This window comes from Pelodiscus sinensis, chromosome 12 (genome assembly GCF_052426305.1).
Source record: "Pelodiscus sinensis isolate ZL-2025 chromosome 12, ASM5242630v1, whole genome shotgun sequence".
NCBI lineage: Eukaryota > Metazoa > Chordata > Testudines > Trionychidae > Pelodiscus > Pelodiscus sinensis.
The window spans coordinates 13,124,072-13,137,128 of NC_143063.1; the positions used below are offsets into that span (position 1 = coordinate 13,124,072).

General features: G+C 46.4%; 1 protein-coding gene across 5 annotated transcripts in view; it reads right to left on the bottom strand.

Moving 5' to 3' along the window:
* The window catches only part of PRMT7 (protein arginine methyltransferase 7), a 63,023-nt gene that overhangs the window by 48,816 nt on the left and 1,150 nt on the right, over positions 1-13,057 (bottom strand). For all 5 annotated transcript variants that reach the window (XM_075940340.2, XM_075940339.2, XM_006117569.5 and 2 more), the window contains exons 2-4: positions 12,702-12,894; positions 9,772-9,808; positions 2,095-2,244 (exon numbers count right to left, since the gene is read on the bottom strand). In XM_075940340.2, coding sequence (XP_075796455.2) covers positions 2,095-2,244; positions 9,772-9,808; positions 12,702-12,796 — 282 coding nt within the window. In that variant the 5' untranslated portion in view covers positions 12,797-12,894. The remainder of the gene's footprint in view (positions 1-2,094; positions 2,245-9,771; positions 9,809-12,701; positions 12,895-13,057) is intronic.

Consider the following 13,057-nt stretch of genomic DNA (forward strand, 5'->3'; position numbering starts at 1 on the left):
CAATGTCCTAGTAAACCTCATTCTACAAAGAACAAGGGATATTTCGGAATAGAGGGTTACTTCAAAATTTGGCGTTGAGCAGACAGCACCAAATGATAAAATAAGCTATTTCAAAATAGCACTGAAATAAGATATGCAATTTGCATAGCTCAAACTGTGTATCTTATTTTTAGTTACGGTGCTGCACCCTAAGGGAAAATATGATGGGGTCTACAAAACCATCAATGGTGTGGAGGAAGTGAATAAGAAAGTGTTGTTCATTGGTTTACAGAACGTGAGAACCAGGGGGTAACTCAATGAAATGAATAGGCAGCAGGTTTAAAACAAACATAAAAATGTACTTCTTCATACAACACACAGTCAACTTGCAAGATGTCTTGCCAGGAGATGTTGTGAAGGCCAAAAGTATAGCTGCATTCAAAAAAGAATGGAGGATAGGCCCATCAATGGCTATTAGCTAAAATGATCAGGAACATAATCCCATACCTTCAGGTGTCCCTAAATTTCTAACTGCCAGAAGCTGAGGTTGGATGACCAAGAGTGGATCATTGATAATTCACCTGTTCTGTTCATGCCAGATGCTTCAAATGGCATGGGTCACAGTTGGAAGACTGGATACTAGTTTAGATGGGTCACTGATCTCAGCATGATCATCCTTATGTTCTGTGCAAAAGTATATGCAGCAGTCTCTCTATGAAGATGTGGTCTACATGATGAAAAAAACTTGAGAAGCCCTGGTCCTATAAATAATGAAACTGAAGAACAGCCACAGTATGTTTTGAGAGCACTAGTATTTTTTGAACCACATTCATTAACTCCTACAAGCCACATATCAATCACAAGGAATACAGAAAATACAGTACAAAAACCTAATTTCCAACTATACTAATTAAGATTTTTTCTGTCATGGTTAGAAAAAAACTGTCTATCCTGAGAAAATTACAACTAATTTCTATAACATTCCCATAAGAGCTCTTTCCGTACGGTGTATCTCTTCTACACAAACCCTTCTAAGTTATACAGGCAGTCCCCGAGTTACGCGGATCTGACTTATGTCGGATCCGTAGTTACGAACGGGGATTTCTCGCCCCGGAGAACTAGAGCAGTGGGACGCCTGGTCCCGCCGCCCGCCTTCACCGGGGCGAGAAAAGCTGCTTCCCGTCTCTTTGGTCTGCTGGCTCCGCCGCTCTGCTCAGCGTCTGCTCAGCTCTGCAGACCAGGGAGACGCTGAGCAAAGCCGCGGAGGACCCGGGCCGGACCGCGGCGCTGATCTGGAAGCGCCACGGTTCGGCCCGGGTCCTCCGCAGCTTTGCTCCACGTCTCCCTGGTCTGCTGGGGGGGGGGGGGAACGCAGCTAGTGTCCCCCCAGCAGACCAGGGAGACGTGGAGCAAAGCCGGGGGCCTGTGGTAGAGCAGGTGGGGCACTGCCGGTTGGTCCCGCAGCACCGCTTCTTGGCGCTACTGGACCAACCCGGCAGCACCCCAGCTGCTCTGCCCCAGGCATCCTGATTCAGCTGCTGATCAGTTTCAACAGTGGCTGAATCAGGATGCCTGGGGCAGAGCAGCTGAGGTGCTGCTGGGTTGGTCCAGTAGAGCTGAGGAGCAGCCGCGCTACTGGACCAAGCCAGCAGCACCCGAGCTGCTCTGCCCCAGGCGTCCCAAAGTCAGCTGCCCTGGGCTTCCTGGAATCAGCTGCTGATCTGTTTCAGCAGCAGCTGACTTGGGGACGCCTGGTGTTCTCATCTTGAATCTGTATGTAAGTGGAACTGGTGTCCAGATTCAGCGGCTGTTGAAACTGATCAGTTTCAGCAGCGGCTGATGCCAGTTCCGACTTACATACAGATTCAACTTAAGAACAAACCTACAGTCCCTATCTTGTACGTAACCCGGGGACTGCCTGTATTATACAAGCTACATTTAGTCCAATGACTAAGAATGGTTAATGCATCCACACTACTCATTTTGTAGAGGAAACAATTGCACTGAGGCTCTAAAAGCAACACTAGGCGCACATTCCCAATTGCATGCTAGAAGTTGTGCCACTTTCATCTCCTGAGCAGCAGATACATGTACTGACAATGAGAAATTGCTCACCTCAATAGCATAGCAGAAGTCTGCACCTGCTGTAACTGCCATCATGGACAGGAGTCCTGTGCCAGTCCCAATGTCTAGGACAATTGCTTTCTCGCCCCTTCCTTTCACCCTGCTCACTGCAGCACGAATGCCCTGGTAATACTTCACATTCTGTAAGAGAAAGAGAGACCAAGATCAGCCACCTCAATGGAATTCTCTTATATATTCAACCCCTGAGCAGTGGTCCCACAGTCTCAATCCTTGGGAATTTGTAGATACCTGCTTTTTTCCATCTTTGGAGGAACATTTGGGTGTAAATGGAATAAAGCCCCTCAAAAATGCAAATAGGTAAACTTACCAACAGGACTTTATAATGATTTATAAGCACAGTGGTAATCTTTGAGCAAAAAGTTCCCTGGAAACCTGTGTTTGGAAAAGATATGGGTTTTCCATAACTCTCAATAACTTTCCAAAATAAAGGGTATGCTAATGAATGTTTTAGGATGCACAGTGAATTATGATATTTAAATAATAAGAAAGTTGCTGAATGATAGACAAGAAGGGTTAGGTTTTGTTAGTTTTAGGTTGAGCTCTTTTTATGTTAATTTATGACAGCAGAGAATACAGAAAAAATTATGTAAGTTTGGCAAAATGTATAATAATAAATAAAGTTGAATGGATGAAAGCTATCATTATGTAACGTGGAAAGATATACAAAATCAAGGTGCAGAAACTGAGACAACGATCAATAAAGGGGATCAAAGCTTAATGGTGCTCCAGAACTTGGTAAATTGGGCCCCTTTCTCTTTTGTCTTGTCTGTTCTATTATTGGTCCTATATATGTATGATCAGAAACGGTAAGTGATTCTGCCTGAAAATTAAAAAAAAAAAAAACTGGTTAAGCACAAACCGGATAGGCTCTAGGGATGTTAAATTGTGTGTAATCAGGTAACCACATAGCTGGTAAGTATTTTGTCATGTACACAGTTACCCAATAAGTGGCTCTGCACTAAAAATACATAAGGAGTCAGCAGGTAGGCAGGTTGGCTCAGTCCCAGCTTAGGCCAGGTCCTGGCAGTTAACCCGCTGTGGCTCTGCTCTGTACTTTTAACGCTTTTGAATGCGGGATGTGTGTGTCAGGGTAAGAGGCTGAGGAGTTTAGGGGTGAGTGTGATGGTGGAGGCGAGGACTCCATTTTGGGAGGCTGAGAGGAGCTGCAACTGCACATACTAAGTCACTGCTGCTCTTCCCCTTCTTCTAAGGATCAGGGAGCAAGGGGAAGTATGCACTTTGTGTGAAGTCTCCTCTATCCTTCCCCTGGGCAGCTGGGAGCGAGAGGAAGGCTCACAAGCTGCACACTTCCCCTCCCTCCCTTATAGTCAGGGGAAGAATATCAGTAGAGTTCTAGCTACATGCAGCTGCAGCACCTCCTCTCCCCACACACACACTCCCCACCACAGCCACCTTCCCTAAAGGGTGCGGAGGGATAGGTTCTAGGGGCTGATTCAGCTCCAGGTAGGGGAGGAGGGATGCACACCCACAGCCAGTCCCTTTCACCTGCCTGGTTGCCTGCTTCTTAGCAAGGCAACCTGCAGGAGAGCCCCGGGAGCTTAGCTGGGAGGAGCTGCAGATAAAGCGCCCCAGTCTGCCGGATTCCCTGGATTGGATCCCCCTATGGCTGTAGGCCCATATGCGCAGCATGTTCTGCATGCCCCTTAGCTGTGTGTACAATGGGGTTAGGTCAGCATAGTTATGTTGGTCAGAAATGTGCGTTTTTTCACATCTTGTCCCAATGTATCTATATCAACCTAACTTTTAAGTGCAGCCCAAGCCTTCATTCTGCAGTTGCAATTCACAGAGTCATAGGGCAGGAAGAGACCTCAGGAGGTCATCAAGTCCAGCCCCCTGCCCACGACAGGACCAAACCCAACTAAACCAACCCACCTGGGGCTTTATCAAGCCGAGACTTAAAAACATCTAGGAATGGAGATTCTACCACCACCCTAGGTAACCCATTCCAGTGCTTCACCACCCTTCTAGTGAAATAGTTTTTCCTAATGTCCAACCTAGACCTCTCCCACTGTAACTTGAGACCATTGCTCCTTGTTCTGTCATCTGTCACTACTGTGAACAGCCTTTCTCTGTCCTCTTTGAAACTTCCCTTCAGGAAGTTGATGGCTGCTATCAAATCCCCCCTCACTCTTCTCTTCTGCAGACTAAACAAACCCAAATCCCTCAATCTCTTCTCATAGGTCATGGGCTACAGCCCCCTAATCATTTTGGTTGCCCTCCGCTGGACCCTCTCCAATGCGTCCACATCCTTTCTATAACGGGAGGCCCAGAACTGGACACAATACTCCAGGTGTGGCCTTACCAGAGCTGAATAAAGGGGAATAATCACTTCTCTGGATCTGCTGGCAATGCTCCTCCTAATATGCCATTAGCCTTCTTGGCTACAAGGGCACACTGTTGACTCATATCCAGCCTCTCATCCACTGTAATCCCCAGATCCTTTTCTGCAGAACTGCTACTTAGCCATTCGATCCCCAGCCTGTAACAAGGCTCAGAGACTGGTCGCAGGGCTAGATTACCAGTGCCGGCTTGCCCTGTGCAGTGACAGTGAGCCCCAAGCCTCATGAGCTGGATCAAGGCAAGCTGCTTAGTCTCTCCATCCCTGATTTAAGACTATAGCATAAGTGAAGAAGAATAAAAAGAACTTAGCCACATGTAGGCAAACAAAACTAGATGGAATTACAGCAGAAACGGAATGTTAGAAGGTAAGTCTGAAGTGCCCTCTGAAGGTATGACAGAGAATTACAAGTCTAAAATCAATAAGAGAAAAGTAGCTCCTCTTTTACTTACCAGTGAAGACACAAGTTTGTTATTGAGTATTTTCCCTTCAAGAGTTGAGGACATCACTATTACACATTGTGACGGCGCGTTGGGGGTTCCCCATCTCCTGCACCCCGAAATGGCACAAACAGACTGCACCAGCCAGTGGAATTGAGGGTGGTTTATTGCTCCTCCAGCACAGCGTAGCACAGATGTAATCTGGTTACAGGAACTGGGGCTAAGAGGCCTCAGTGCCCCCCTTGAGATAGGGAAGTCCCAGCCCCCTCCCCAGCTCCTTATTCCCTGCCTTCCAGCCAGGAACTAACTAACCCTCTTCCAGCCCTGCCCCCCAGCCAGGGCAGCATTCCACCTTCCTTTGTTCCTCTCCATGGGGGGTGTCTGGCCACTGGTTCAACAAGTTTGGCATTACCTCTGCCTAGTGAGGCTTTCCCTGCTGGGTCTTGCTCCAGACAGCAGGGGTCACCACATCCCAGCAAGTACCCCCACTACGTCACACACATACAAAAGCATTTTTCAGCACTCTTTACATCAGTTCTTGCAGAAGAAACAGTGTTTTCATCTATCCTAACAATTTTTAGAAACATTCCCCACCAATGCTGCGTAAGCAACACTAGAAGCCCTAGAAAAAGAGGTTCACTGTATGCCAGTTCCATTTTTAACACTGTTGATTAGATGTTAGCTAGTCAGTCACAGTCTGGCTTGCATGGATATGACTGCAAGATTAGGGCCTGTGACCAAAGAAGATATTAGTGCCAACTGTCAAGGGTCTTTAATGAATTAGAATCAGGATATACTTTTATGACCATCACTGGTGGTCTTAAATGAAAGTCACATCACAACGGTTGTTAATACTTGTTATGAAATGTACGTACAGATATTACATAAGAAATTATATATGTATACTGAAAACATGTTCTTACAGTCAGATTCTGTGTTACAGCAGAAGATGAAAAACAGGTTTTTTGTCATATAACAGATATTTATTCACTTGTCTATATGTCAGCATCTAAATTAAGCACTGAGGTAACAAAAAGGAAGCACATTTACATGTAAAGGCAACAGAGAGATATAAAGCACTTGGAAGGGAGGAAAGTGATCAGGAATAGTCAACCTAGAGTCACCAAGTGCAAGTCGTGTCTGACCAACCCAATTGCCTTATATGAGGAGCTCTGTGGATATGCGACAGGCGGAAAAGGGTGATACAGCTCGACTATACCAAAGATTTTTATAAAGTCCCCAACAGTATTCTTGCCAGCAAGTTAAAGAAGTATAGATCAGATAAATGAACTGTAAGGTGGATAGAAAGCTGGCTAACGTTGTTGGGCTCAACAGGTAGTGATCAACAGCTTATTATCTGGTTGGTATCAGAGTGCCTCAAAGGTCAGTTCTGGGGCTGGTTTTGTTCAACACCTTTATTAATGACCCTGAATGAGGTGATAGATTACATCCTCAGCAAATTCGGAGATAACACAGAACTAGGGCAAAGAGATAAATATACAGGATCCTATCCCTACCCTCCAATGTGACCTGGACAAGTTAGGAGCATTGGACCAAAAGAAACCTACGAGGTTCAACAAGGACAAGTGCAGAGTCCTGCACGTGGGACAGAAGACTCAAGCACTGCTACAGGCTGGGGACCAACTGGCTAAGGAGCAGTTCTGCAGAAAAGGACCTGGGAATTACAGTGGATGAGAAGTCAACATTTGCCTTTGTAGCCAAAAAGGCTAACAGCATATTGCATGCATTAGCAGTAGCATTGCCAGCAGACCTAGGGAAGTGATTAGTCCCTTTTATTCGGCACTGGGGAGGCCAAACCTGGAGTACTGCATCCAATTCTGGGCCCCTCATTACAGAGAGGATGTGGACGCATTGGAGAAAGTCCAGTAGAGGGCAACAAAAATGATTAGGGGCGGGAGCACATGACTTACAAAGAGAGGCTAAGTGACGGGGGATTTGACAACAGCCTTCAACTATTTGAAGGGGGGGGAGGGCAGGCGCAAAGAGGATGGAGAAAGGTTGTTCTCAGTGGTGAGAAATGACAGAACGAAGAACAATGATCTCTTCCACAGTGGCGGAAGAGCACCTTAACTTGCAATATATTTTAAAGGTTTGCTGGACAACAAAGAAGATATTCCATCATCCTGTACCTAGTATAGGCATAGGCAAAATACCCTCTGCAGACTGCATCTGGCCCATGAAGCCACCAGATCCAGCCACAAATGTGGTGGGGAGCCTGAGGCAGACTCCCTGCCCACCACCTGCCCGCTGCTGAGAAAATCAGCCTTTGCAAACTTGCAGGACTCTCTTTGAACAGCTGTGAGCACAGGGGAGGGAGAAGCAGCTTCAGGTGCTGCTCATGCCACCAATACAATCCCACTGGCCAATTTCTGGCCAATGGGAGCTTCCTGTTATCAACAGGTAGCCTGTGAAGTAACCTGTCCCCAGGCTTTTAGCTGTTCAAAAACCACATGGCCCTTGAAGCCAGTGTGGGGGTAGGGCAGGCAGGGAATTTGAGAAGGCTGCTGGCTGGGAGTCAAGCAGGTAAGTCTCCCAGTCAGAGCCTGCCTATGGCACTCCAACCCTTTGCCCTCTTACCCCACATAACCCAAACCCTCTGTCGCCATATCCTCTCCGAGATCTTGCACCCCAATCTTCTGCCCCAAAATAGGTCCTGCTATTTTTTTTAATCCACATGTGGAATAAATTTTGTTATGTGCACCAAAGCACATGGAGACGTGCACCACTACTGGAAACACAAGCTTCTGGCTGTGGGCACTCTGCTAATCAGCTGAGCAGCATGTGAATCTCTACTTGGTGGCCATCCAAGCACTCAGCTTACAGGGAACCCTGCCCTTCACTCCCTCCTGCACCTTAATCCCCTTACCCAGGTCACAACTCAAACCTCTGCACCCTAGTCCCCTAACCCAAGTCACAACTGTTTCCTTCATCCAAACTCCCTTCCAGAGCTCACACCCTCTCCTGCACCCCAATCTCCTACTGCAAGCTCCCTTCTGCACTCAACCTCCATCCCAGGCCTCGCACCTCCTCCATTAATATGAAAGAAGGCAGCCATTGACCATTTTCCAAATTCTTGGAGTGGCCCCTCCAACAAAATTACTGCCCACCTGACCTAGTGAATAAACAGCATGTTTATATTCATGAAAACGGAATCACAACCAGCTACAGGATTTTATTGGTAAGGTAAACTTCTTTAGACAGGGAAAAAAAAGCTTACGAAGGGTAGCCGAGTTAGTCTGCAACTGGAAAAACTTAAAAAACAACTACAAGCAGTCTCCGACTTACGCAGATCTGACTTATGTCGGATCCGCACTTACAAACGGGGCTTTTCTCGCCCCGGAGCTCACGGGCGGCGGGTTGCCACCCGTGTCCTCCGGGGCGAGAAAAGCTTCTCCCGGTCTCCCTAGTCTGCTGGGGGGGGGGGTCCAGCAAAGCCACTGGACCCCCCCAGCAGACCAGGGACACCCGAGCAAAGCCGCCCAGGCAGGGGGACTCCCGTCGCCTGGGCAGCTTTGCTCCTGTCCCCCTGGTCTGCTGGGGGGGTCCAGCAAAGCCGCTGGACCCCCCCCCCAGCAGACCAGGGACACCCAAGCAAAGCCGCCCAGGTGGCGGGAGTCCCGCTGCCTGGGCGGCTTTGCTCGTTTGCCCCAGAGCAAAGCCACCCAGGCAGCGGGACTCCCCCAGCCTGGGCGGCTTTGCTCCCGGGCAAACGAGCAAAGCCGCCCAGGCGGCGGTTTTGCTCTGGTGTCCCTGGTCTTCGGGGGGGGCCAGCGGCTTTGCTGGACCCCCCCAGCAGACCAGAGGGACAGGAGCAAAGCCGCGAAGCACGCCCGCAGCGGGACAGCCCAAGCGCGCCCGGGCTGTCCCGCTGCGGGCGTGCTCCAAGGCTTTCCTCCCCGTCTCTCTGCAGACCAGCGAGACGGAGAGCAAAGCCGCTGAGCACGCCCGCAGGGGGACAGCCCAAGCGTACCCAGGCTGTCCCGCTGCAGGGGGTGCAGCTAACTGACCAGCAGCGGCTGAATCAGGACCCCTGGGGTAGAGCAGCTGGGGGTTGCCGGGTTGGTTCCGCAGCGCCGCTCCGGACCAACCCGGCAGCACCCCAGCTGCTCTGCCCCAGGCGTCCTGATTCAGCCGCTGCTGGTCAGTTTCAGCAGTGGCTGAATCAGGATGCCTCAGGCAGAGCAGCTGGGGTGCTGCTGGGTTGCTCCAGTAGCGCTGAGGATCCGCGCTAATGGAGCAACCCAGCAGCACCCCAGCTGCTCTGCCCCAGGCGCCCCCAAGTCAGCCGCTGCTGAAACTGACCAGCGGCTGACTACAGGAAGCCCGAGGCAGAGCTGCTCTGCCCGAGGCTTCCTGGAATCAGCCGCTGATCAGTTTCAGCAGCAGCTGACTTGGGGACGCCTGGGTTTCTTAAGTTGAATCTGTATGTAAGTCAGAACTGGCATCCAGATTCAGCCGCGGTTGAAACTGATCAGTTTCAGCAGCAGCTGATGCCAGTTCCGACTTACATACAGATTCAACTTAAGAACAAACCTACAGTCCCTATCTTGTACGTAACCCGGGGACTGCCTGTAATTGTCTAACAGCACCTTAAAGACTAACAAAACACGTAGATGGAATCATGAGCTTTTGTGGGCACAACCCACTTCTTCAGATAAATGGAGTATTAAAAGTCCAGATCCAAGAATAAATGGGGAAGGGGAAGGGAAAGGAAAGGGGAAAATAGTGAATTAGAGTGTTCAAGTTACAAGTAGCTGATAAGAACAATTTGCACCTTCTCTGAGTACCCATTTTTTCACCATTCTAGAAAATACTTTCTATACTCACTCTGTCTTTGTCATGAAGCATGTCTGCATAGCAGGATCTGAAAATAAAACACAAGTTACAAATCAAAACTTCTGTAAAAAAAAAGGGGGGGGGGGATAGAGAATAAGACGAGGAATATCTTGTTGCCCTTATACAAATACATGGTACGCCCACAACTTGAATTCTGCATGCAGATGTGGTCTCCTTGTCTCAAAACAGATATACCGGCATTAGAAAAGGTTCAGAGAAGGGCAACTAAAATGATTAGGACTAAAATGATTAGTCCCATATGAGGCAAGATTAAAGAGACTAGGACTTTTCAGCTTGGAAAAGTGGAGACTAAGGGGGTGGAAATATGATAGAGGTCTATAAAATCATGAGTGGTGTGGAGAAAGTGAATAAGGAAAAGCTATTTACTTGTTCCCGTAATATAAGAAGTAGGGACCACCAAATGAAATTGATGGGCAGCAGGTTTAAAACAAATAAAAGGAAGTTCTTCTTCACACAGCGCATAGTCAACCTGTGGAACTCCTTGCCTGAGGAGGTTGCGAAGGCTAGGGCTATTACAGGGTTTAAAAGAGAACTAGATAGATTCATGGAGGTTAAGTCCATTAATGGCTATTAGCCAGGATGGGAAAGGAATGGTGTCCCTGGCCTCTGTTTGTCAGAGGTAGAGATAAATGGCAGGAGAACTCACATGATCATTACCTGTTCAGTTCACTCTCTCTGGGGCACCTGGCATTGGCCACTGTCAACAGACAGGATACTGGGCTGGATGGACCTTTGGTCTGACCCAGTATGGCCATTCTTATCAAAACATTGCATACTGACCATCAGAATATAAACTTGGTAGGTAAGAAAAGTCACTATTAAGATCTGAAGCAATTAGTCCTAATAAGTGGGTAAGTTAGTGTGACAGGGTGGTTTAATTCCCTTAAGAGGCTGTTTGGTTTCCTATGCCCAGCCGTAAGAATTAAGGTCACTTTATGATTCTGGGTTTTCCTATTTTGAATCACAAGAATAGGAACCTACTAAATTCACAATCCATTTTGGTTAATTACAATATCACAGGATTTAAAAAAGTGTAAATTTTATGATTTCAGCTATTAAAATCTGAAATCCCCCAGTGTTGTAATTGTAGGGATCCTGACCCAAAAGGGAGTTGTGAAAAGGTTGCAAAGTTATTGAGGGGGAGAGTTGCAGAACTTGTATCCTTTCTTCTGCCTTCAGAGCTGGGTAGCTGGAGAGCAGTGGCCACCAGCCAAGAGCCTAGCTCTCAACTCAGAGCCAATGCCAGCAGCAGTACAGAAGTAAGGACGGCATGGTGTGGTGTTGTGACCCTTTCTTCTGTGCTGCTGCCTATAGAGCTGGGTCCTCAATCAGCAGCCGCCACTTTCTAGCTGCCCAGCTCTGAAGACCACAGTGCAGAAGCAAGGGAAGTATGTTAGCCCTTATTTCTGTACTAATGCTTGTGGGGTGCTGACGTCAAGCTGGTCTCTCCCATGAAATCTGTATAGTACAAGATAAAAAACACATGGAAAATCAGATTTCACATGAGGGAGAAATGTATGGGTTATGAATTAAGTACTACATGTAGTATAATTTGTTTTTTCTGTTAATTGCTAAAGCATACTCACTCCCCAGAGTTCTTAGAAAAATCAGAATACATTAAATATATGCATCTGTTTGTGAGTTACTACAACAACTCCAACAACTGAAAACTTCAGACGCAATAGGTTAATAATTAGGAACTGGGGAAAGAAAATTGTATCCTCTCTTTATCAATATTTCTACAGAAGGGGAATATTGACCACAGAACACTGGTTTGGAACTGGCTAGTAAGTCAAAATCCTCATGCTACTGAAAGTGGTACTGAGAACAGTCTGAGTGATTTTATACTAAGGCCAGGTCCACACTTCAGGTGAAGGTTGACTTAAGGTATGCAATTCTAGCTCTCTAAAAATTGTAGCTGGAGTCGATATTCTTTAAGTCAAGCTTCGGTGCCACTCTCACAATGGGAGGTTGCTGGGAGAAACACTCCTATTGATTTCCCTTACTCTTCATGAAGTGTAGAAATTCCGGCGTTGACGGGGGCACTCTCAGAATTCAATTTAGCGGATCTCTATTTAGACCCACTAAATCAAACTTCAGAAGATCAACCGCCACAGCATCAATCTTCCAGAAATGAAGATGTGGCCTTATATATTATGTACATATACATAATCACCCAGATTATCATCAATACCACTTTAAGTAGTAAGACGATTTTAATGTACCAGATCATGTATTGTTTTCCCACATAGACACGGATGCACACACAACCCTTTTCCCCAAGCTGGGAAGGACAAATAAAAGCATGTGTTTTTTTTCCTGTATCAGTCTGATTTAAATACCATTTTAAAAAGGCCAAACTGACCCAGTCACTTGACCTCTTTTATAATTACTTTCAACTAACAGTTGTTACAAGAATATGACCAGTAAAAAACCATAATGGCTGGGGTTTTCAGAGAAGTTTGAGAGTCAGATGCTCAACTTCACTAAATTTTGATAGGCTTCAGACATTTGTTTTACTTCAGTGCCTTTCAAGTTCCAAGCCTACATAAACACCCATCAATAAAGGAAATGTTTGGGTGAAGCTACCTCAATTAGTATTCTTACAATGTTCTACTTAATAAATTAAGTTACAGGTGAACTTAGCCTAAATGACTGTCTGAATGATATTATTAATCCCAGGCCTCACAGGGCATTACAAAAAAAGGTAAATGTAAGTACTGTCTTCATTTCAAACTATTCTTGTTTTAACAAGTGATGCAGAAACCCTGCTTATAGAAGTGTTTCCACCCTCCCCACTTTACAATTTAAGTTAAACTATTATCTTCATAGTGCATTCTTTTTTTATATATCACTAATTTGCATTGAAGGAAAGTGTCAAGTGTTTCCTCCCATCATACCTTGCAATCTCCTGATGAAAGTCATAGTCCTCATCTTCCTCTAACCATTCCATTGAACCTGTGGTTGGATTGGCCCTTCCACAGAACACCTTCATAATGGAGCTCAGTTTGTATTCTCTATGTATTATGAAGACAGTTTTGTGGAGTAGGTTTCAATTCAAATAACTGCAATTTTTGTCCTTTTATCAAAAACCTGTTTTAAAACAAAATACAAGTTAGATTATGATATATACTAACTCTTTATCCTCCCCAGTTTGTAGGCTTCATTCCTAACCATCTGATTCGTCACGTCCTTGCTCTGCCATCTTTTGCCTTGTTCTATTACACTCTTAACACCTATACATTTCTCCTAATTC